The following is a 22,133-nucleotide window of genomic DNA, read 5'->3' on the forward strand; positions in this document are numbered from 1 at the left end:
GTACTTACAAATAAGCCAACGGAGTATCCCTTGTTACTTTCGGGGGGAAAAGGGAGCTTAAGATAGGGTGTTGCTATTGTGGCCTGGCACTTACTACACAGCCCAGGTTGACCTCAAATTCATGATCTCCTGCTTCAATCAGTCTTTCAAGTGTTGGGATAGGTATGCAACATCATTCTTAGCTAATGACTGCTTTTTTTAAACATCTCTGTGACTAGACCTCACATCTCTATTTTTTCCTGGACTAAATCCAAACTGACCCCCTAAGAGGCCTGTAACTCAGGATGAAGTCAATACCTTTTCCCCATTTCACAGTCCACTCCCATTTCTGAGATAAGAAAAGGGCTCCAAGTTGGTTCTCTAGACAAGACAGTAAACACCCAGAAGCTGCCACTGCCTTTTCCCTGTCCTATCACTGCTTCAGTATTCCTTCCAGCTTCTGCCTCTGGGTCTTGCTCAAGCACTTCCTTTTGGCCCCTGAAAGCTAGGCACTTGTTCTTCTCCGTGCTGGCCAGTCTCTTGTACTGGTCTGTGGGTTTATGAAGAACAACAACAGGGCCTAATCTAATCATTTTTGCACCTCAGGCTCAGGGCAGTATACATCACACAGAAGCCTTCCAACTGAGTTTCATAAAGAACAAATGAGTGCTAACAGGGCCTGTGAGCTCAGCACAGGGAATCCAGAAGTTCCCATGGCAGCCTAGAGAGAAAAAGAGAAAGCCAAAAAGCCTGGTTAGGTGAGGACAAGGCCCAGGAAGCTGAATTCCTTTGCCCCAGTTCCCATAGGGAGGAGAGAAGAGCCAGAGAAAGAGTACAGGCCTTGTTCTGATGGCGAGGCTGAGGTCCCTGTCAGTGCCCAGTGACATCCGACCCAAGAGGCCACCCTGGTACAATCCCCAAAGCACCTTCCATTACTATCTGTGACAATATTGATGTTCCTAGCTAGAAAGTTCTCCAAGAGAGAGGATACTGACTGGCCAGTATCACACAGCCAGTGTCAGGCTCTGCTATTACCCAGGAGCCTGTTGAGTCCTCTACTCAAAGGTTCCTTCCAACTTTCTAGACACTGTGGACTCTGGCTTCTGCCCCATTTGGGGCCTCTTGGAAGAAGACAGCACTCTGGGCCCCAAGGCTGGAAAACCATCAATACAGGCCTTTGTGCCTATCTTGGTGTGCTTGGCTACCTCTGTTCTCCCTTCTTAGCCAAGGAGTGGGATGGTGAGGCTGAGAGGACAGGAAATTACCCCAATAGAATGACCATGCAGTTCTTGAGGAGCCCTGCTTGGCCTGTGCTGGGGTGGAGGCTGGCCACTGCCTGAGGATTATAAAAACAGGAATGTCAGCTGCAGATCCATGGCCTTGTACTCTCCAAGAAACCCTGCTCTGTCCTTGGCAGTACACCAAACTCACCCTGCCTGCCCTCCCAAGCTAATCTTTCTTCCCACTCAAAAATATTTTAATTGTTTCCTGCTTCCTGCAACTGTCTGATGTCCAAATGTTTCATCTTATCCTTCAAAGCCCTAAATTGTGTCCCTAAGTTGTGAGTTCAAATCCTCATTCTACTACCTCTAAAATCAGTGCTCTTGGCTAGGAGCCTGTCTCTTTGTCCATATGCAGTCCTCACTGGGTGCAAGTTAGCCTAGCATGCACTAATATGATCACTCGCACAATCTATAAACCTGCTACCCACTGACCCTCCACTGGACACCACCATGCCTTTCAATCATGTTGTGCCCTCTACATGGCATAGCTCTTTTTTCTCTTTTGCTCCAGAACCCTATCCAACACTGAAAGCTTTGGTCCTTTAAAGCTACTGGAGTGCTAGGGTTACAGCTCAGTGGTATAGCCTTGTCCAGTATGGTCAAGATTCTGAGTTCTACCCCCAGTGTTGCCAAAAGGGGAAGCAAAAGCAAAAGAGTTCTGAGCCAGGGAGCACAGAGGCATGGAGTCATCACTGCCTGGCCATTCTTAGGCAGAGGCAGTGCAGTGTACGACATGTTCAGGCTCTGAGTTCCAGAGCCATACTGTCTGGATTAAATTCTGACATCATCTTGGGCAGATGACTTCTAAGACTAAGCCAAGTTTTAGAGTTTACAGTTATCAAGTCCTCAGACTAGCTCTGAGCCAAGTGCTCAATATTTCCCAGTCATAACAACCATTATTAATATAGCTTCCAAAGCCAGTATAGAAGTGTGGTATTCGGGGCTGGCAAGATGGCTCAGCGGATGAGAACACTGACTGCTCTTCTGAAGGTCCTGAGTTCAAATCTCAGCAACCACATGGTGGCCCACAACCACCCATAATGAGATCTGACACCCTCTACTGGTGCATCTGAAGTCAGCTACAGAGAGCAGGGTCGACCGGAGCAAGCAGAGGTCCTAAAATTCAATTCCCTACAACCACATGAAAGCTCACAACCATCTGTATAGCTACAGTGTACTTACATACATAAAATAAATAAATCTTTATATTTGTTTAGAAGTATGGTATTCCAAAATCAGAAAACAAATCCAAAGTAATTAGGGTGGCTAGAGTTCCCTGGAAATGCCCTATCTTCCCTGGCCTACTTTAACCATAGCCTGCTGAAAGGGGCTGACGACCTAAGGCTAAATTTTGAGCATTCACCTTCAATCAGGTCATGCTATTCATTATGGCTTAGAAAAGCCACAGTGTCTTACACTGCTCACCTCAGCTAACATTTCAAAAAGGTACCTCAATACCAGCTCCTATTTTACCCAGTCTCTGGACTTAGCTGGTCAGGGCAGCACTAGTCAGAGGTGACTCTGGCCCAGACTGCTCAGCCCTGGACTTTGCCAGTTCCACTATTTATTCTATGTGAGATCTCAACTACGTGGTTTCAGTTCTTTGAGTTCTAAGTCCTCATCTGTTAAATGGGCCTAATGGTTTAGGAGGCTTAACTGAGACTGTATCTGTAATAGTGCTGCTAAAAGCACTTGGCACTAATGCTCAGCTATAACAGCTGATGCTCTGCAGTATCAAATTTACAGATATACTTCTCATGTTGGAACCTAAGACCAGAGACAAAAATCCTGAGTGAGCTAAAGAGAACTCAGGTATGGTATCCACCCCTGTCATGGGTCCTCAGCAGTCAGTCAGGTATCAGAAATGCTGACAGGAAGTGTGGACAGATACTTTAGTGGTTAAGAGCCCTTGTTGCTCTTGCAGAAAATTAGGATTCAGTTCCCAGAACCCACATGCTAGTTCACAACCATCTGCCACCCCCCCCCCCCAAGTCAGGGTTTCTCTGTGAAGCCCTGGCTGTCCTGGAACATATTCCGTAGACCAGGCTGGCCTCAAATGCAGAGATTTGGCTGCTTCTACCTCCCAAGAGTGTGCGCCACCACACCTGGCCTATGTGCCACTAGTGTTCCAGGGGATTCAACACCCTCTTCTGGCCCCTGTGGGCAATGCATGCAAGTGTACAGATAAGCTTGCAAAATATCCAAACACACTTTTAAAAGAATGTTGAGAGGGTTATGGGGCCTCATGTATAGGCGTGGCAACTCAGCTTTCCCTCAGGCTGCCACTAGGAATATTATAGGCTGTGAAGTTCCAGATACCTGGACTTTTCAAGAGAAGCTAGAAGGGGCTGGTGAGATGGCTCAGTGGGTAAGAGCACCCGACTGCTCTTCCAAAGGTCCAGAGTTCAAATCCCAGCAACCACATGGTGGCTCANAGATCTGATGCCCTCTTCTGGAATGTCTGAAGACAGCTACAGTGTACTTAGATATAATAAATAAATAAATCTTAAAAAAACAACAAAAAAAGAGAAGCTAGAAATTCAATTTTTAAAACTTTGTATACTAAATTTATTCAGGAACAAATCAAGAGCAAAAGAGATGGCTCAGTGGTTAAAAGCACTGGCTACACTGAAATCAGAGGACCTGGGTTTAATTTCTGCAGCCTCAGAGCAGCTCACAACTGTCTATATCATTCACTCCAGTCCCACGGGATCTGATACCCTCCTCTTCTGGCCTCCAAGGGCAACAATCAAACAAATGGTAAACTGACATACCTAGAAGAAAAACAACCACACACATAAAATAAAAATTAAAAAGGAAGCTGGGCATGGTGGTGCAAAGCTTTAAAAAGCCCAGCACTCAGGAGGCTGAGGCAGACGGATCTCTGAGTTTGAGGTCAGCCCAATCTTAGAGAGTGAGTTCCAGGATAGCCAGGGCTAGGCTATACAGAGAAACCCTGTCCTGAAAAAATGTAAACAAGCAAACAAACTCACTCAAATATGAGTTCCTAAGACACAACTACAGGTCAGATTTAGCTCTAAGAAGGTCATTTCACACTCTGCACCGCCTCACACATAAAGCTGAGGCCAAGCGTGTGGTGGGACCTGCCAAGCACAGAGCAAGAGAAGACAGCCCAGTTTATTTTCAAATAGATATGGCACCTAGGAAGATGTCCCCTACCTGTGTTTGCATTGCTCCCAATACTGTTGATGGCCGGCGGCACAGAGCTGGATGGGTGGAAGGGTACGTGTCCGTTTTCCCGGGGTGGCTTGTCCTGCCAGCCTGGCCCTGCCTCTCCAGGGGCCAGCTCTGCAGGTCCGCCCCATTCATCTGAGCCCTGGCGTGAATGGTAGGAGGGCTCTGGCCGGGTGCGGAAACCACTAGCTAGCCGCTCTTCCAGGTGGCTCAGCCAGAGGGCTAGCGCATTGCGGTCCTCCAGCGTGGTGGCTGGGTGGATGAGGGCATAGGAGAGGAGCTGGCGGCTCTCCTCAATGAAGGCATTGCTCTCGATGGAATAGGCCAGCACTTTCTGCAGCAGTCTCATGTACTCGGACTTGGCCTCTGTGTTGCCTGGCTGGAGCAGGGGCAGATGGGACAGCAGGAGGGACACCACCTTCTCTTTGGACTCCTGTTGCCACTGGCTGACGATGGCTACAATGGGAATAAAAGAGAACATCAGGATTGTGAGTGGAGACTATCAAACCCCCAAAGCCCATGTTCTCTCCCTCATCTCTAGCCTCTACTTTTCCCATTTATTACCCTTGACCATGTCCCTCACAGAGCTGAGACCAAGCACATGTTCCCACTTCTAAAGTCATTCTTGCTAGTTCTATCAGCCCTGTCCTCAAACACCTTTAGTGACCTCCACTCCAGGCAGTCATGTGGAAGTCCTCTTACAACATGAAAGCCCATTTCTTTTCTGTATCTACCTGCCTACCACCACCATCATCAATACAGCCTCCTGTCTAAATGGAGAAGGTGCTGGAATGCAAGTTTGTTCTCTGGCATTAAGATGGTATAGCGTCATCACCAGTTAGATCTTAGGTAAGTCCCTTTAGATCTCACTGTATACTGATTTCTTTGTTTGCTTTTGGAGGCAGACTCCTGCTATGTAGCATAGGGTAGCCTTAAACCTCCCAAAATACTCTCTACCTGTAAAACTCGAGAGGAAATTATAGTACTTGATTCACAGTGCTGGCTTGAGACTAATGAGCCAATAAGAAAAGTCAAGTGGGGCTGGTGAGATGGCCCATCGGGTAAGAAAGGCACTTGTTCCTGAGTCTGACAAGCTGAATCTGATTTCTGGGAGGTGCGTTCTGCAAAAAACCAGCTCCCTATATATTGTCTTCTGACCTCTATATTGCTATGGCTTACAACGTGAATGAATGAGTAAAAATGAGTGGATGAATGAATGAGGAAAAGCTAAAAATAATGGATTATGGTCTAGAATCATAAATGCTATAAATGGTTACTTCAATTTTTAAAACTGGTTTCTCTGCCTCCAAGTGACCTCCTCTAATCTGTCCTGTCCATATAGGTGGCTTTATCTTTCCAAACCACACTTAAGTTTCTGAGCAGAGGTTTACTATGGCAGCCTACAACCAGACTCAAATTCAAGAACTCACAGCACACGGCGACTTCATTTCCATGCCACTCCTCCCAACACCCGCATCATCAGGTACTGATTCAGCACAAATGGACCGTCCTTGGGGCTCAACTACACTGTATTCATTTAAGCTCCCACAGTGAGGCTGATTCAAGGGTTCAGCTGCAATCACCTTTTTTCCTAGCCAAATAGTAAATATTAATCTGTCTTTCTCTCTACTCCTAGAACTGTGGATTGAAGCTGAGGCCTTGAATGTGTTATTCAAGAAACATTCTACCACTGAGTTTTATATACCCTAAGCTTTCTTTTTACTTTGTACTTTAATCACTAAAAGTAGCCCAGGCTTGCCTTGAACTCATTCTGTAATCCAGAGAGGCAATGATGTGGTGGTCCTCTTGCCTCAGTATACTAACTAGCTGCTATTTCAAGTCTTAACCAACAGGCCAATTATGGTTGTGTATGTCCGTGTGTGTCCATGTTTGTGTCTCATAGTACACTCATGGAGGTCACAACCTGTAAGAGTCAATATGCTCCTCGCACAATATCGGTCCCAAAAATCCAACTTAAGATGTCAGGCTCAGGCTGGTGAGATGGCTCAGTGGGTAAGAGCACCCAACTGCTCTTCCAAAGGTCCTGAGTTCAAATCCCAGCAACCACATGGTGGCTCATAACCATCCATAACAAGATCTGATTCCCTCTTCTGNAAAAAAAAAAAAAAAAAAAAGTCAGGCTCACCTGCAAGGGCCTTTACTAAATGAGTCATCTGTCAGTCCAGTTTGGTTATTTTAACATGACACACAGAACCAACATGGAATACTTGATAAATCTGAGTATCATCTCCTATATGGTTCCAATTTTAGCAGACGTGCTCTTACAAGAGCGGTAAGCTCCGCATTGTTTTTCTTTTCTGAGACAGGGTCTCACTAGGTAGCTCAGGCTGGCCGCAGACTCTGAATCCCTCACCTCAGCTCCCTAAGTGTCGTGCCCTCCTATACTAAGCTTCAGCTCTGCTCCATCAAGCGAACTCAGAATCCTTCCTACAGTGTAGCTGTTAGGAACTAAGTGAGGTTCAGTTTAAGGTCAGTCCTCTGGAAATAGTTTTTACTTTTTCTATTAGTATTGTGGTCAGTGTATTTTATTATGGTTTCTTCCTTTTCAGCAATATACAAAGATTCTAAAGGTATAGGCCAACCAGTCAGCCTAGGAAACAGAATGGGATTAGACCTCAGAAATCTCGATACAGCCAGGCCTGGTGGTGCAAGCCTATAATCCCTAACTCAAGCTCAAGGTCTGCAGGAGCTACAGGGTAAAGTTCAAGGGCAGCCTTAGCAAGAGCATATCTCAAAAGAAAAGAGAGAGAGGGAGAAGGATGAGGAGAGAGCATGCACTAGGGATCCAGCTCAGCGGTAAAGAGCACACGTCTAACGTGTTTGATGCCTCACATTCAAAATAAGAGAAAAAAAAGAAAAACTCATGTGCCTGTAGCCACAATGCAGCATGGACACACAGATACTTGCAAATTGCTCCTCTGTACCTTTTGTCTTAATTCTGTAGCCTGGAATTCACATTAGTTTCCAATTCTACTTAAATCTGTAGCTCTTGGAGTGAATCATACACTCAGAACTCCTGGGGCCTGGCCTGCAAGTCTCTGTTCTCTTGGAGAGTTAAAGTGCCAGGAAATTCATCCATTCAAAGCCATCCACTCACTTAATGACCACAGCACCAGCCCAAGAGTAACAGAACTAGCAGTACTGCAAGCACTCCTCAAAAGGCCAACAGTGATGGCTGACACTTACTGAGTGCATACTAAGTATGTGCTGTCCACCCTTAGCTTAACCATTTTATTATTTCTACACACAAGTAAGACCTGGGAAGGTGAAGTGACAGAACTGCAAGTGACAAACCTGAGACCTAAGTTGCATGTTCTGGAAGAAACTATCTCCATTTTATTTTAGGTGTCTTTCTGCATGTGCGTTGGTGTTTTATGTGAATGCAATGCCTGTGGAGGCCAGAAGAGGGTGTCAGATCCCCAGGTACTGGAGTTAAGACAATTGTGAGCCAACATGTGGGTGCTGGGAATGGGCCTGGGCCTCTGGAAAAGCAGTCAGTGGTTATTGAGTCAGTCCTCCAGCCTTCACTGTAACTTTCCATCTTCCAGTGCCAATGCTTTCAGTCTTGACTCCTCTCACATTATACCTGCCACTCAAAGCCAGGAAACTGCCTCCCCCATCTATCTTTATCTGAACCAGCTCTCAGTGTCCACAAAGCTCTTTCTCCAATCACCACAATATTTAAAATTTAAAATAAAATAAAATTCTGAAATGGGACAAGTTCTTCCTTAAGTCAGGAACCTTTTCTATCCTGTCCTTCTACCTCCAACTGGCATGGAGTCACATAACGCTTTGATATCTTTCTTTTTTGGACTTAGTTCCAACCTTTCATTCTTGATGAGAAATACAGCAAGTAATATTAAGGACAAAGTCAAAGGCCTTGTATTCCAGCTGTCTGTGCAATAAGCACAGGGTTGCTGAGATGTGGGCTGCTCAGATTTAGGTAAGGGTGTCTGTGAAGGACTAACAGTCTGCATGTAGTTAATGTGCAAGATGTGGCTCAGTGATGGGTGTTTTCTCCTTGCTCCTGCATCCCTACCCAGACTTCTCAACTGCTGTTGTTTAGGCATTACAGTGTAGCCAGAGGCATCTAAGACAGAGAGAAGCCTTGTCTAAACCTTCCCCCACCCCCACAGTACTGCCAGGACCCCAGGACTATGGGATGCAGCTTCTCCTCTGGTACTGCCAGGGGATGTGACAGAATAGCCTCAAGGGTTGGGCTCAAAGAAGGACCTTGTTCTACTGCCCAGAAAGGAGAAAGTAATTCTGAACCAATGAAGGCTGATCCTGAGGAAATGTGTGCTCCTGTGTCGTGTCTGAGTGGTGGTGGTAGGAAGGGCGGGCCTCCCAGGACTGGGAAGCATCAATGAGCACTGGAATGAGTCCAAGGAATGTGCACAGCCTCAGGCCTCTTGGGGTGAGCCCAGCTGGGGATGCAGATGACGGGTGGGGATGGAACTTCTATTTTCCTGCCCAGATCAGAAAACTCTGGCCTAGAGTTAAGGCACAGCAGGGGCCCAATGAATACCTGCACAATTGACCCAGATGGTCTGTTGATAGGTAGTGGTGTCTAAGTGTGTAATGTGCCCTCCCTGGGATTCCAAACATTCAGTTATCCTGCCTTAAGTTCTAGCAGAGTATATTCTGCAAGTTCAAAAGGAAAAACCTGCCTGGGTGAGTGAGTGAGTGAGTGAGTGAGAGAGAGAGAGAGAGAGAGAGAGAGAGAGAGAGAGAGAGAGAGATTATTGATTGAGATTGATTGATTCTACCAGTATCCATAACTCAGTATACTGTAACCATGGACCAGTTCTTTAAATTCACTGAATCTTGGTCATTTGTCTATGCAACAATGGCTGCAAAGCTACATGAGCAAGTGCTCAGCACATGAACTAAACCTCCACTGTCCTGGGTGGAAATCTTTCTTGAGGCTATCTCAAGGCTATTAACCCGTGGTTCACTTAGCACAGCACAACTGGGACTCCCCCTTAAGATTTCCCACAGGGTTGGGGAAATTTACGCAACTATTTACCAAAACCAGACACATGTCTGTTCTTAAGTTAGAGACATATTTTGTAGTGATAAAATTCTGGAAGTGGGTGGGCTGGGTTTGGGGAACCAAGCAATGCAAGAATGCCAGCAGTTGCTCCTGTCAGAGATGCAAATTTGGACTTTGAGGACACAGAGAAGGTAAAGTAGATTGTGTGAGTGCCCTCCTTAGCATGATGGCCATGGGATGGAACTGGCCAGGTAACCCAAGCAAAGTAGGCCATGACCCTGGGTCCTGGCAAATCATAGGGAGCCAAATATATCTTTTGAGACTATCATAACATATTTTATATGTTTAGCGTTGCAACAATCATGTTGGCCTCTCTGGCACTAATCAGAGGGGCTGGGGCTTGGCTTCAGACATACTCTTCTCTGCCTCACCCAGCTCACACAGACACGGGTTCACATTTTTGTTTGATGATCTATGTCAGTAGAGCCTGAAAGGGAAGGGTGGGGGTATCTGAGGATGAATTCTGGTGACTCACTCACCATGGCCCCTTCTGACCCCAGTTTTCCTACCCAAATTCAGAAAGCCAGAGAGGGAGAGGCTTAAATCTGCTAGATATGGAGACTGACTCAGAAGACTAGATGTAAGAAGAAATGCAAGAACTGTAAACCAGGAAGAGGAGAGGAAGAAGAGCTCTTAGCTGCCTAGACCCACTCTCCAGCCACCAGTCCATGGGAACACCCTTATGATTTAAGACACGTTTAGCAGCTCAAGACTGCTGTTGGAGCTCCAAACAGCAGAGAACTAGGGTAAGTAGGGTGGTGGTAACTGGGAACTCTAGGCCTCTCTGTCCTGGTTGGTTACTGTTGTCAACCTAACACAAGTTAGAATTTTCCTAAGAGGAACTTCAATTGAGGCTTCCAGAAGATTGGCCTATAGGCAACCCCGTGAGACATTTTTCTTGATTATCTGTGGGTGGGCCCAGACCACTATGGGCAGGTGATCCTGAGTGGTATTAAGAAAGGTAGAGCAAGCTATGAATAACCAGTAAGCAGTGTTCCTCTGTGATATGTGCTTCAGTTCCTGCCTCCGGGTGCCTGTATGGAGTCCCTGCTTGGATGTCCCTTCAGGATGGACTGTGAGCCTTAGATGAATAAGCCCTTCCTTCCCCAAGTCGCTTTGATCAATGTGCCTGCCACTCTAAGACAAGGAGATGGACCTGGAGAACATGGGCCATAGTGCTTGGTCTTTACAAGAGTCTGCATCCCTCCCTGGGCCCATCCCTTCAGGACTCTCACTTATTATTGGGTCTGGGGTGGGGTAGGGTGGGAAGACTGGGAATCTAGATTTTAAGTTGTTCTGACCCTGAGATTATGATAATACATGTGTGGGGAACACAAAGGAATGAAGAACTATAATGAGCAGAAAGAATGAAATATCAGGAGAGACAGCTTTTCCCAAGGGCCACGTACCAGTTCCAAGAGGCAGGAACAAGCAGATTACTAGGCAAGTCTACCTAAGGGTGGAAGTGACAGGAGATATCACCTCTTTAGACTTAAAGCCACATCCATTAGGAAGAAGTATTCTGGGCCCCCAGACTTTATCCATGAGTACTTTCCTGAAAGTGATGCTTTGCTGTAACCCTGACAGACATCCTTCCTGCTCAATATGGGTTATGCCAAGACCTCCCTCTCTTCTCTCATTCTGTTTTTCTTGCCTCTCTACCCATTGGCTTCATAGAAAACTTCTCAAAACATGACAGAGATGTAAGACCTTGGTTCATATATTCACTACCATGCAATTCCTAAACAGTAGTCCTTCAGTACAGGCTGAGCCCTCCCCAATATGCTGATGTAACTGTTTGGAAAGGGCCTCCACTGTTTTGTGTAGCATACTGTTCACAGACAATGTGGTAGGAACAAATACTTTAGAATAACATACCTTCACACTAGGAGCTCCAGAGCTATCTAGAGATTCATCCTAGAGCTGCTTAAAGCATCTCTACTACAGCTTGGAGGAGCAAAACCAAGTGGACCAAGCAGGTGGTAGACAGAGCTAGTGGTTAATTACTCCCAAGTCAAAGTTGATCCCGACCCTCTAGCCCAGCAGTTTCCAACCTGTGGGTCATGACCCCTTTGGGGATTGCGTATCAGATATACAGGATATCAGACACTTACATTATGATTCATAACAGCAAAATTACAGTTATGAAGCAGCAATGAAATGATTTTATGGTTGGGGGCCACCATAACATGAGGAACTACATTAAAGTACTGCAGCATTAGGAAGGTTGAGACCCACTGCTCTAGCCTAGTCCGTGACTCAGAGCAAGTCACTCGGCTTCCCCATCCATAAAACAGGCTTCCCTTACAGGTGCTGTGAGTGTCAGATAGCAACAGACTGCGCATGCCTGTAACCTCAGACTTAAGAGGTATAAGTCACTGCATTGCAAGTTTGAGGCCAGCATAGGCTGTAGGCTGAGATCCTGTCTCAAAAAATGTAAAAATCGGGCTGGTGAGATGGCTCAATGGGTAAGAGCACCCAACTGCTCTTCCGAAGGTCCGGAGTTCAAATCCCAGCAACCACATGGTGGCTTATAACCATCCGTAACAAGATCTGACCTCCTCTTCTGGAGTGTCTGAAGACAGCTACAGTGTACTTACATATAGTATATAAATAAATCTTTAAAAAAAAAAAAAAAAAAAAAGTAAAAATCTAAGACCAAGTGTGGGAGTGTACACCTTTTATCCCAGCACTCAGGAAGAAGCAGAGGCAGGTGGATCTCTTAAATTTGAAGACAGTCTGGTCTATATGGAGAGTTCTAGGCCAGGCAGGGGTGCAAAATGGGACCTTGTCTCAAAAAACAAACAACCCCAAACCAATAAAATGACAAAGCTCGGAGAAAATGTGTGCACTTATATTGCACAGATCATCTCATAACACATAAGATCAGGAAAGAAGACCCCACATTTAACCTTCTATAGCAATTGTTTTTTCTTGGAAGCTTTGAAAACAAATGCAAAAACTGAAAGTGCTCTAATAAATTAACAGTGAAAGCACATGGCTGACCTGATAAACAGATAAGGCTGGTGCTCAGGACATGGTAGTAGGGAATGTGATGAAGCTGTGTAAAACACTGGTTTGTCCCAAAGGAACATCACCCCACCTCCTCAGTGTGGGCAGAGTTATTCACTAAACAGACCTCCATCCTTGGGTTCCAGAGCAGGGGAGCCTTTTGTTTGGTGGGGAGGCTGGCAAGAGTGGAAGATGGCTGAACTCTGAGTCTGTGGCAGCTAAGCTGTGCTCTACCTGCTTCTTGTCTGCCTTACATCAGGCCTACGTGACTCCCAATGTACATAACTATCTTCTGTTGTATGTGATGGCTTTTGCAGCTTTTACATCCAATTCAGTAAGAAATAAGATGAGATAAATCTAGATGAGATAACAGAGGCCAAGTGGCTCTATGGCTCCCCAAATCCCCAATCTTGGGAACCCATGCTGGAGCCCTGTCCTGTAAAAAAGGGATCTAACGGTCCTAATCTTGTAAGGTAGTTCTGAGGCCTGTTGAGTATGACTGACAATACAAACAACTGACTGTCAGTGACTATTTGCTGCTTCTCAGGCATTATGGGAAGGACTCCACCTGCATGAACTCACTGGCTCCTCATAAGCACCCTAAACATAGGTAGAATTATCATCTTTACTTTAAAGATGAGGAAACTGAGGCATAATTATGGCAACTAACAACTGTTACTTCAGTCTAGGCAATGTGACTCAAGAGCCAGCAAAGGACCTGACCCAAGTTAAGGGGCATTTGACTTGCAAGGGCTCCATGAAAACTGCTGTTATGAAGATAAAGACAGAAAGAACAGAGGTGACTCTTCAAGGAGTCCCTCGGTCCCCTTCTCAGCTAGCTTTTGGTTATTCCCAACTCTCCTGCTTCTCTAACCTCTACCTCCTACCTGTGTCACTGAGATCACCCAGCTAGCTGTGTCAAGGCCCAGAAGCCCTTATGCTTTTTGCAGTAGCCTTTGAGACAGTTCTTTGGACTGACTGTTCTTAGACTCTAAGGACGGGTTCTAAGGATGTCTGGCTCACCTATCCCAATGTTAGCTTCAGGGGACAGAGTGCCTTCTATTGGGTACTTAAAGAACTGGCATAAAGGACTACGTCTACATTAAAACCTTTCTTGAAGCTGTTTGTGGCCTGAGACCAATCTAGTTTTGAAAGTGAAACCTCCAACCCTACGGGTTATAGAAGACTTCTGAGCTCCTCTCCTAGCTCTGAGTGACTCACTTCATGATTTACTTGCCTGTTCCTTTCAGTAGCTAACACAGGCTAGCTAACATCCTTCCTCTATGTGGGCAGTTTCCAATTTATATTGCCCTCCTTCTGGGAGTCCCCATTCCACACCTGAGGACAGCTGACAACAACACAGTCCCAGGAGACCAGAGAAGCTCAGAACATGTTTCTCAGCTCCGATGTCGGTTGGCCTCTGTGGCACCTGCTCTTGCTCTCCCTACTGTACTCCCATCTCTAGCAGCAGAGACTCACCAGCACTGTTGGCCTCTGATTCCAGCAGGTGGATATCATTGCAGTCTGCCAGCGAGTGCTCCAAGCAGAGCTGCAGAAAGCGGGCTTGGGTACGGGTGACCCGCTTCAGAAGTGACAGTAGGGCCACTGTCTGCTCACACTCATTCCAGCCCTTGAACCAGCTAGCGAGGATGCCCACTTGGTCTCGGAACATCATGGTGCCAGGCCTGGGGCCAGGGTTGGGGGACGGCGGTGGCAAGGGCCAGCGCCGTCACATGGTCTCGGCTCTGGGCTCCTGTTACCTCTCCCCTATGGGCCAGGGCTTGAGGATGTCCCCTGGCGTGGTGGCAACGGGTGGTGGTGGGGAGGAGGGAGCCTGCTTACATCAGGGGAGGTCTTGGTCCAGCCACACCTCTCCAGGTTCCTGGAAAAGAAAGCAAAGGGATCAGAGGGGGGTGTAGGGGTTGAAATTGTCATGGATAAATTACCCGATGGGGCCCTGTTCATTTTATGGAGTTTGTTCTAAGTTTCTGGGAAAAGCCAGTAGCAGATATTGAACCAGCTCCTCTCCAACTGAGGACTCAGGGAACAAGCAGGACTGGCACCCCTTCAGGACCTGACCGTCAGACACTGAACCAGCTCCCCTCCAACTGTGGATTTAGGAAGCAGGTATGATTGGCACCCAAGACCAGATCCTCAGAGACAAAGGAAAAGAACTGCCTGCCTCATGCACAGACTGCACAGCACCAAAGGTTCAGATCAAAGATTAGGGCAAAATGGTGTTCAGAAACAGGAAGGAAGGTTTGGCTCAAAGCACACATATGACCTGGAAGAGAATACCTGCCCTTGCTAGTCTCATGCTGCCTCCTGTTAGAGCTGGACAGTGACTGTTCAATAGCAGAAAAGAACCTCAGGGTTCCTTAACTACTTCAAACTAAACCCCACAATTCTGGCTTGAGAGTAGAAGGTAGAGCAGTGACCCCAGTAGAGATGCTAGGTATGCAGACAGCAGATGTTGTCAGCAGTTAACTAGTCACAAACTAGCTGGTAAAGAAGAGCCCAGGACACAAACATGGATAGGCTTGTTTAAAGACCACCACCATAAAGGGATCTCATGCCCTTCAACCCAGCTCTGCTGCTCTGGAAGAGGTTTGGCTCTGAGCTCTAAGACTCTACCTCTCTACTGTGAGGTAAAGCCCTCCCAGCCTTCCTCTTCACTCCTTGAAGTCAGCTCTGTCCTAAGACTCTGAGGTAGAAGTCCCCTTGATTTTTCAGGAGACCAGATTGTTATCAAAGAGCCAAAAGAGTGCCAACTTGAAAGGAATAGGCAGATTAAAAAGCGAAGACACTGCTGGGCAGTGGTGGCGCACACCTTTAATCCCAGCACTTGGGAGGCAGAGGTAGGTGGATTTCTAAGTTCGAGGCCAGCCTGGTCTACAGAGTGAGTTCCAGGACAGCCAGGGCTACACAGAGAAACCCTGTCTCGAAAAACCAAAAACCAAAAAATAAAAGACTTCTATATAATGGAGTTGTCCAAGGATGGAGCAGGTGACCATGTGAGGAGGTAAGAAGCTCCTTAAGCACGGTGGGGTGGACGCCCCTTGGGAGTGGGAGTGGTTCCTCCACTGGGTAGCAGCGCATGCGATATCAGACCATGTTACTATTTCAGGGCAACACTTATGATAGGAGGCTTGATATGCCAAAAGCATTTACAGCAAAAAGATGACCAAATTATCAGGCAAAAAATGATGCATTTTCCACCCATTAATTCCTTTACTACGTTGTTACTTTTCCTAAGCAACAACACCATATCACCAATAAGATGCTGACTAAATATCAATCCAGCTTCTTCCACCAAAGCTCTGGGACAACATGAGGTTTCAAATGTGGCGCTCACCAAGCTATGCTTTCAACAGAGCTAGCCACTGGGGACTACACTGAGTTGCATAGTACAAGGCCTGTTTAAAGGCAGAATATACTATTCCACTCTAATCAACTGTTGCCACGTGGGAACAGATTTGTATTAATTCTTCAGTTTTTTGTTTTGTTTTTTTTTTAAAACTAGAAGGGAAAATCTGGCTTTGAAAAAAAAATTCCCTATTTTTAAATGCTGGAAACTAATTCACATTAAAACAGCAACTGTGAACTACAACACAGAACAACAAAACCCCAAAACATTGTGGCTGTGGTCCTTGAAACAAACTGGAAATAGGCCAGAAGCCAACTAACAATTCCTCCCCAGGCCCTCTGTGGTCTGTATCTTCAAGCCATGTGGTAAGGAGGATACAGGCGGAGCAGGTTCTAATGCTCTGCAGTAGAACTGGGGTTTCCACAAATCAACCCATAAGACCAAACTATGGAAAACCATCCCTTAGTTAAACCCAAAGACCTGAGTTTGATTCCCAGAACCAACATGATAGAAACAAGTCCAAGACATCTTTCTGACCTCCACGTACATACACACCATGGCGCATGTGCTTACACACCACCCACCGACCCACACCCACACAGTAAAATGTAATTCAAAAAACGTTTGTTTTAAAAGATCTCAAAAACTGAGACCAGTCTGATCTATGCACCAAGTTCTAGGTCACCCAAAGGTACTTAGTAAAGATTCTGTCTCAAAAATAAATAATTCATTCCTAATGGGGCTGAGAGACGGCTCCGTGGCTAAGAGCACTTGCTGCTCTTGTAGAGGACTCAGGTTTGGTTCCTATCAACCATATGGCAGCTCATAACCATCTGTAACTCTAGTTCTAGGAAATTCAATGCCCTCTCTGGTTCTCTGCAAATACTTGTGCATGTACTACACATACATATATGCAGGCAAAACACATTCACACATAAATCTTTAAAATAAAGAAGAAAAAAATGACACAAGGATTTCCATGAGTTTATAGCCAAATTGGGCTACCCAGCAAGTTTGAAGCCAGTCAGGACTACATAGTAAGATTCTGTCTCAAAAACAACCTAAAAGTAGTGATATTAGGCTAGGGAGATAGTTCAGGGGCTAAAACATACAAGCGGGAGGATTTGATTTTAGATTGCTACAATCCAGGTAAAGTAGGATGTGATAACCCCTGTTGCAGTGCTCCTCCATCAGGGTGAGAGGTGGAGACAGGAGAACCCCCACAAGTTCACAGGGAAGCTATATCAAGTGGTGAATAAGAGGCAACCTTAGCTAAACAAGGTAGTGGGCAAGGACCAATACCCAAAGTTGTACTCAGATCTCATAATTCCTACCATGGCTCACACACACTTGCAGCTACCCACATAAATGTGTTCCCACATACTCACAGAGAGGGAGGGAGGGAGGGAGGGTGGGAAAGAAGGGTGAGAGCATGATATTGAGAACATAAGAAAGAAAAAAGAATGATCAGAACAGAAGGATGCTGAATACTGGATGTAGATGGTTAACACATGAAAATGAATGGATGGCCCCCCTTTCCACTGAAATGCAGAGGCCCTTGGTCCCCGTGTCCCTGAATCCCACCTCTTTGTTTGAAATGAGACAGTACGTGAATAAGGCACTTGCACCAACTGTCCTATGGCACCTCATAGATGTACCACCTTTCCATGATGGGGTTATCTGTCAATAGCCATTCTATCTTCTGGTTCTAATAATGAGTTCCCTTTTAACAACGAACCCTCCTTCTGTTACCTTGTGGTTCACTGCTTTTGAATGAAGCCAACATAAATGGAGCATCCTCAAAGAAGTGAAGGAAGGGGATGACCCAAGGGCCACATAGCCTGAAGTCTCCTTACTGGGCTAAACTTTTTAGTTCAACAGGTCAATAAATACACTCCTCAGCCCTGTTTGAACTGGATTTTTTTCTTAAAACAGCCTTGGCTACTTAAATATAAAACTATATCCACTGCTGCTCTGGTCTCTCTGCCCTCACATGGCCAAACCTGAATTTTCTTGCTTTTGAGGAAAGCCAGGAGAGGGCCTGCTATATCAAGCCTCTAGATAGTTAGCAACCCTGCTGGCATCTGGCCAGATTTAGAATGTATAACTTTCTTGGGAAGTACCTACAACCCCAGAGGTGAAAAATGGAACCAAACAAACAGCTGAGAGCTACCAGAGAAATTTTCCCCAGGCTTCTTCCTTGGCCTCCAAGAGTGAGTGAGAAAGGGTCCATGGACAGGACAAGTACTCAGTCAGCATTCACCCCCCTTGCCCAGGTTTTGCTGTGTAGCCCTAACTATCTTGGAACTCACTCTGTAGACCAGTCTAGGCTAAAATTCTTTCTCCTGAGTGCTGAAATTAAAGGTGTGCACCAGCACTGTCCAGCTCAGTCAGCTCTCTTCATTTAGAAACAGAACTGGGTAGGTCAGGTGATCTGGCTCAAATCCCAGCTCTCCCACTGACACGACTAAGGCTTTTGGCAAGTAATTCAGCTTCTTCCTCAGCTAAACTATGAGAAGACTTAGATGACACCATGTATAGGAAGACAACTAGTCAGAAGCCTTCCTCTCCTGCGACATATACTGTCACCCACAGGCCCTGCTAACAATTCTTCACAGGTGAGTTCACCCAGATTCCAGACATCTACCTTTGCAGTTCTCTCTAAGGAGCCCAGGCTGGCCTTGAACTTGAGATCTGCCTCCTTTAGCCTCTCAAGTGCTTGAGATCTAATTTAAAAATATATGTAAGGCTTAGGGAAGGGGGCTGTAACTCAATGACAGTGTACTTGTCTGTAAAATGTGAAAGTCTGGGATTTAATCCCTGTCAACACACACATACATAATACATAAAGATCATATACATTTATAAGAAATGATTTTACAGATGGGAAAGATGAATTAGACAAAGGAAGTTACTACTCATGATTGTGTAGGATCTGCAAGGCCCAGGCACTATACTTTCAGACCTCTTGCTCTTAAAGATGCTGAAGATACCTACAAGTCACCATTGGTGCCCAGAAATCAAGTTTATGAAGTATCTTTTCACACAAGATCTCTGGGTACTATCAGTCTCCCCATTCATCCCTAGCTCTTTATAGTTTCTAACTTAGGCCTGAGGAACACACATTTTATAAACAAAGGAATAGGCTACTTATTGAACACATAAAAGAGCCTTTTCTGTTAATGAACTGTCCTGGGGAAACAAAGAGAAGCCAAGCAGAGCCACTGGAAGCTAAGTGCAACACGGGAACTCTGGGAAAGCCTGGAGTAAAAAGAAAGTTGCATTCCTCTTCCTATACCAAAATCTCTTGCTTCTTTGCCTCTCACAGAATATTCCCTACTCCCTTGTCCTCCTATAAAATTGTCACCTTTGTAGATATCTCAGACTCTCTTGTCATCTGTTTCTTTCTTCTCCTGAAGATACAGTCTTTTCCCCTGAAGTCAGGGTCTTGCTATGTAGTTAAGCTGGCTTAGCACTGGAGATCTTCTTGCCTCCTGAGTGCTGGGATGACAGGCATATATACCCTACAATCACATTTTCTTTTCGGGAGGTGGGGGAGGGGTGGAATGGATTAGGTCCTGCTATGTGGCCCTGGCTAGCCTGGAACTCATGTAACCAATGTTACACCTTAACTCAATCAATATAATGAACTTCCTTCCTCTGCCTCCCAAGCTCAGAAATGCTGGGATTTGGGGCATGAACAACTACATCCTCCTGGGTTTTTTGTTTTATTTTAAAGAGGAAAAAAAAAAAAAAGGTTGGAGAGATGGCTCAGTGGTTAAGAACACTGGCTGCTCTTCCAGAGGTCCTGAGTTCAATTCCTAGCAACCACATGGTGGCTCATAACCTTCTATAAAGTGATCCGATGCCCTCTTCTAGCATACAGGTGTACATGCAGATAGAGCACTCATACACCTAAAATAAATAAACAGATATATCTTTAAAGAGAAAAGGCTAATTCATTAAGCATACAAGGGCACAACAGATATGGCTGTAACAGAACTGTCTGCCTGATTCTAGTTTTCTTTTTAAAGGCTTCATTTATTTTCCTTGTATGTGTTTTGCCTCTATGTATGTGTCAATATTTGAAGAGGCCAGAGGAGGGTGTCAGATTCTCTGGGATCAGAATTAGAGATGATAGTGATCTGTCACATATGTGCTGGAAACTGAACCCAGTACCTCTGGAAGAACAGCCAGGAATCTTAACTGCTGAGCCATCTCTCTAGCCCCTAGTTCTTTTTTTCTTAGTGACAGCTACAAAAGTCCTTATCTGTGTCAGGAAAATGGCTCAACAGGTTAAATGCATGCTACTGAGCCCAAGAACCTGAGTTTAATCCTTGAAACCCACATAGTGGAAAGTACTAATTCCCATAAATTGTCCTCTGACTTCCACATGTGTGCATTATCATTTGTATGCCCAGGTATGTTCATAATCACAAATAAATGTTCCCAATCCTCTTCATCAGACCTATCCTCAACTTTCCTCAAAAGGAGGAGCTGATATCTTTACAGGTGGTGTTTCTTCAAAGGCTGTAGCTCTTCCCATTCTCACACGGCCTAGACTGTAGGAGGCCTGAGAGAAGGGAAGGTTACGGTTATATGACCCCTGCTATACCAACGCATCGGCCAAGGGCAGGCTCTTAAGAAACAGCTATGGTATATTTCCCCGCTGTGCAGCAGTTCCTCCCCTGCATGCAGCAATGCTAGGGTTAGAATGTCTCACTTCCTGGTCCTCCCACAACCGGTGTCACTCATCTTTCCTGCTTATCAGGCTCAGTTGTCACCTCTTCAACAAGGCCATTTCTGGCCACTCTTGTCTACAGTAATCACCTTTTACACCAGTCCATTTTCTTCACACCACATATCACAATCATACTTCTTTTTAAAATGTTATTATTTTATGTATGTATGAATATGCATGTGTCACAGTATGTATGTGGAGGTCAGAAGACAACTTGTGGTTGTCAGCACTCTCCTTCCACCTTTACATGGGTTCTGGGAATCAAACTTGGTCCTGAGGCTTACACACCAATGCCTTCACATGATGAACCACCTCACTAGGGTTTACATTTCTCTTAAGGCAGTATTTCTTCTCCCCCATCAGAATGTAAACTTCATGAGTTCAGGCCTTTCACTATTCTATCCTCAGCTATATCTCCAATACCCAAAATAGTTCCCTCCATGAATTACTTAATGAACACTTGTAGGTAGGGGCATTTAAGATTTGCATAGTTCTAGTTCACTGGGTAGTGGTGGAACACACCTTTAGTCCCAGCACTTGGGAGGCAGAGCCAGGTGGATCTCTGTGAGTTCTAAGGCCAGCCTGGTCTACACAGTAAGTTCCAGGACAGCCAGGGCTACACAAGAGAGGCCCTGTCTCGAAAAACCAAAATACAAAACAAAACAAAACAAAACAAAACAAAAAAAAAAAAAAAAGAAAAAAGAAAAGAAAAGAAAAGAATCTTGCATAAGTTCTTAATACTTCTGTTTTATGACCTGTCTTCAACCACGACCTGACAAATTCGCACTAAAACAAACGAAGCCTCTCCAAAGTTCTATGCCCTAGAAATTCAAAGGACTGAATCCCAGGACTACTGTATTCTATGTTCTTAGGCCACTCACCTCCTTCCTGCCTCTCCTAGTGAGATCTTGAAACAACGTCAGTAGGGTCATACTCTAATGAGAGCGGGGAATTATTGGGGATGGGGACAGAGAAAAGGAGGAACCATCAGTACTCATAAACTTCATGGGATAGAATCACAATCCTATTTGGTTCAGCGAGTAAGGGACCCAGTTGTAGAACACAGAACCCCAAATATATCCAAAGATCTTCAACCACCAACTGTCTCACACCTACTAGGTGGAGAAATTGTTTCAAAATGGGACTCTTACAAGTTTTTTTTTTCTTCTTTCCACTGTGGCTACTAAAGAGGTAGAGTTAAAGCTGGGGTTGCTGAGGGCAGTATCTGTCACCACAAGCAGAAACCTGGTAAGAAAGAAGCTACTAACTCAACGGAGAAATGTGAAGGTTGGGACTATTATCTGAATCTTTGGATGCAGCTATAAGCAGTCTGGATTTTTCAGTAACATGAGGCAATTAACCCTCATCTAATTCCCCTGCACACCTCCCTCCCATCCCTACTTAAAAAAGGCAGAGAGGTACTTTGTGCCAAGATTCTACTACCTTTTAGGGCCTGGGCTAACATTAACTACTTTCTGC

The 22,133-nt window shown here is 45.4% G+C and overlaps 1 protein-coding gene across 1 annotated transcript in view; it reads right to left on the bottom strand.

Annotated features, from left to right (window-relative positions):
• Window positions 1–22,133, bottom strand: part of Samd4b (sterile alpha motif domain containing 4B) — a 36,924-nt gene that overhangs the window by 10,800 nt on the left and 3,991 nt on the right. The window contains exons 2-3 of the mRNA XM_021210924.2: window positions 14,026–14,428; window positions 4,443–4,913 (exon numbers count right to left, since the gene is read on the bottom strand). Of these exons, the coding sequence (XP_021066583.1) occupies window positions 4,443–4,913; window positions 14,026–14,221 (667 nt within the window). The 5' untranslated portion in view covers window positions 14,222–14,428. The remainder of the gene's footprint in view (window positions 1–4,442; window positions 4,914–14,025; window positions 14,429–22,133) is intronic.

This window comes from Mus pahari, chromosome 1 (genome assembly GCF_900095145.1).
Source record: "Mus pahari chromosome 1, PAHARI_EIJ_v1.1, whole genome shotgun sequence".
NCBI classification, from domain to species: Eukaryota; Metazoa; Chordata; class Mammalia; order Rodentia; family Muridae; genus Mus; species Mus pahari.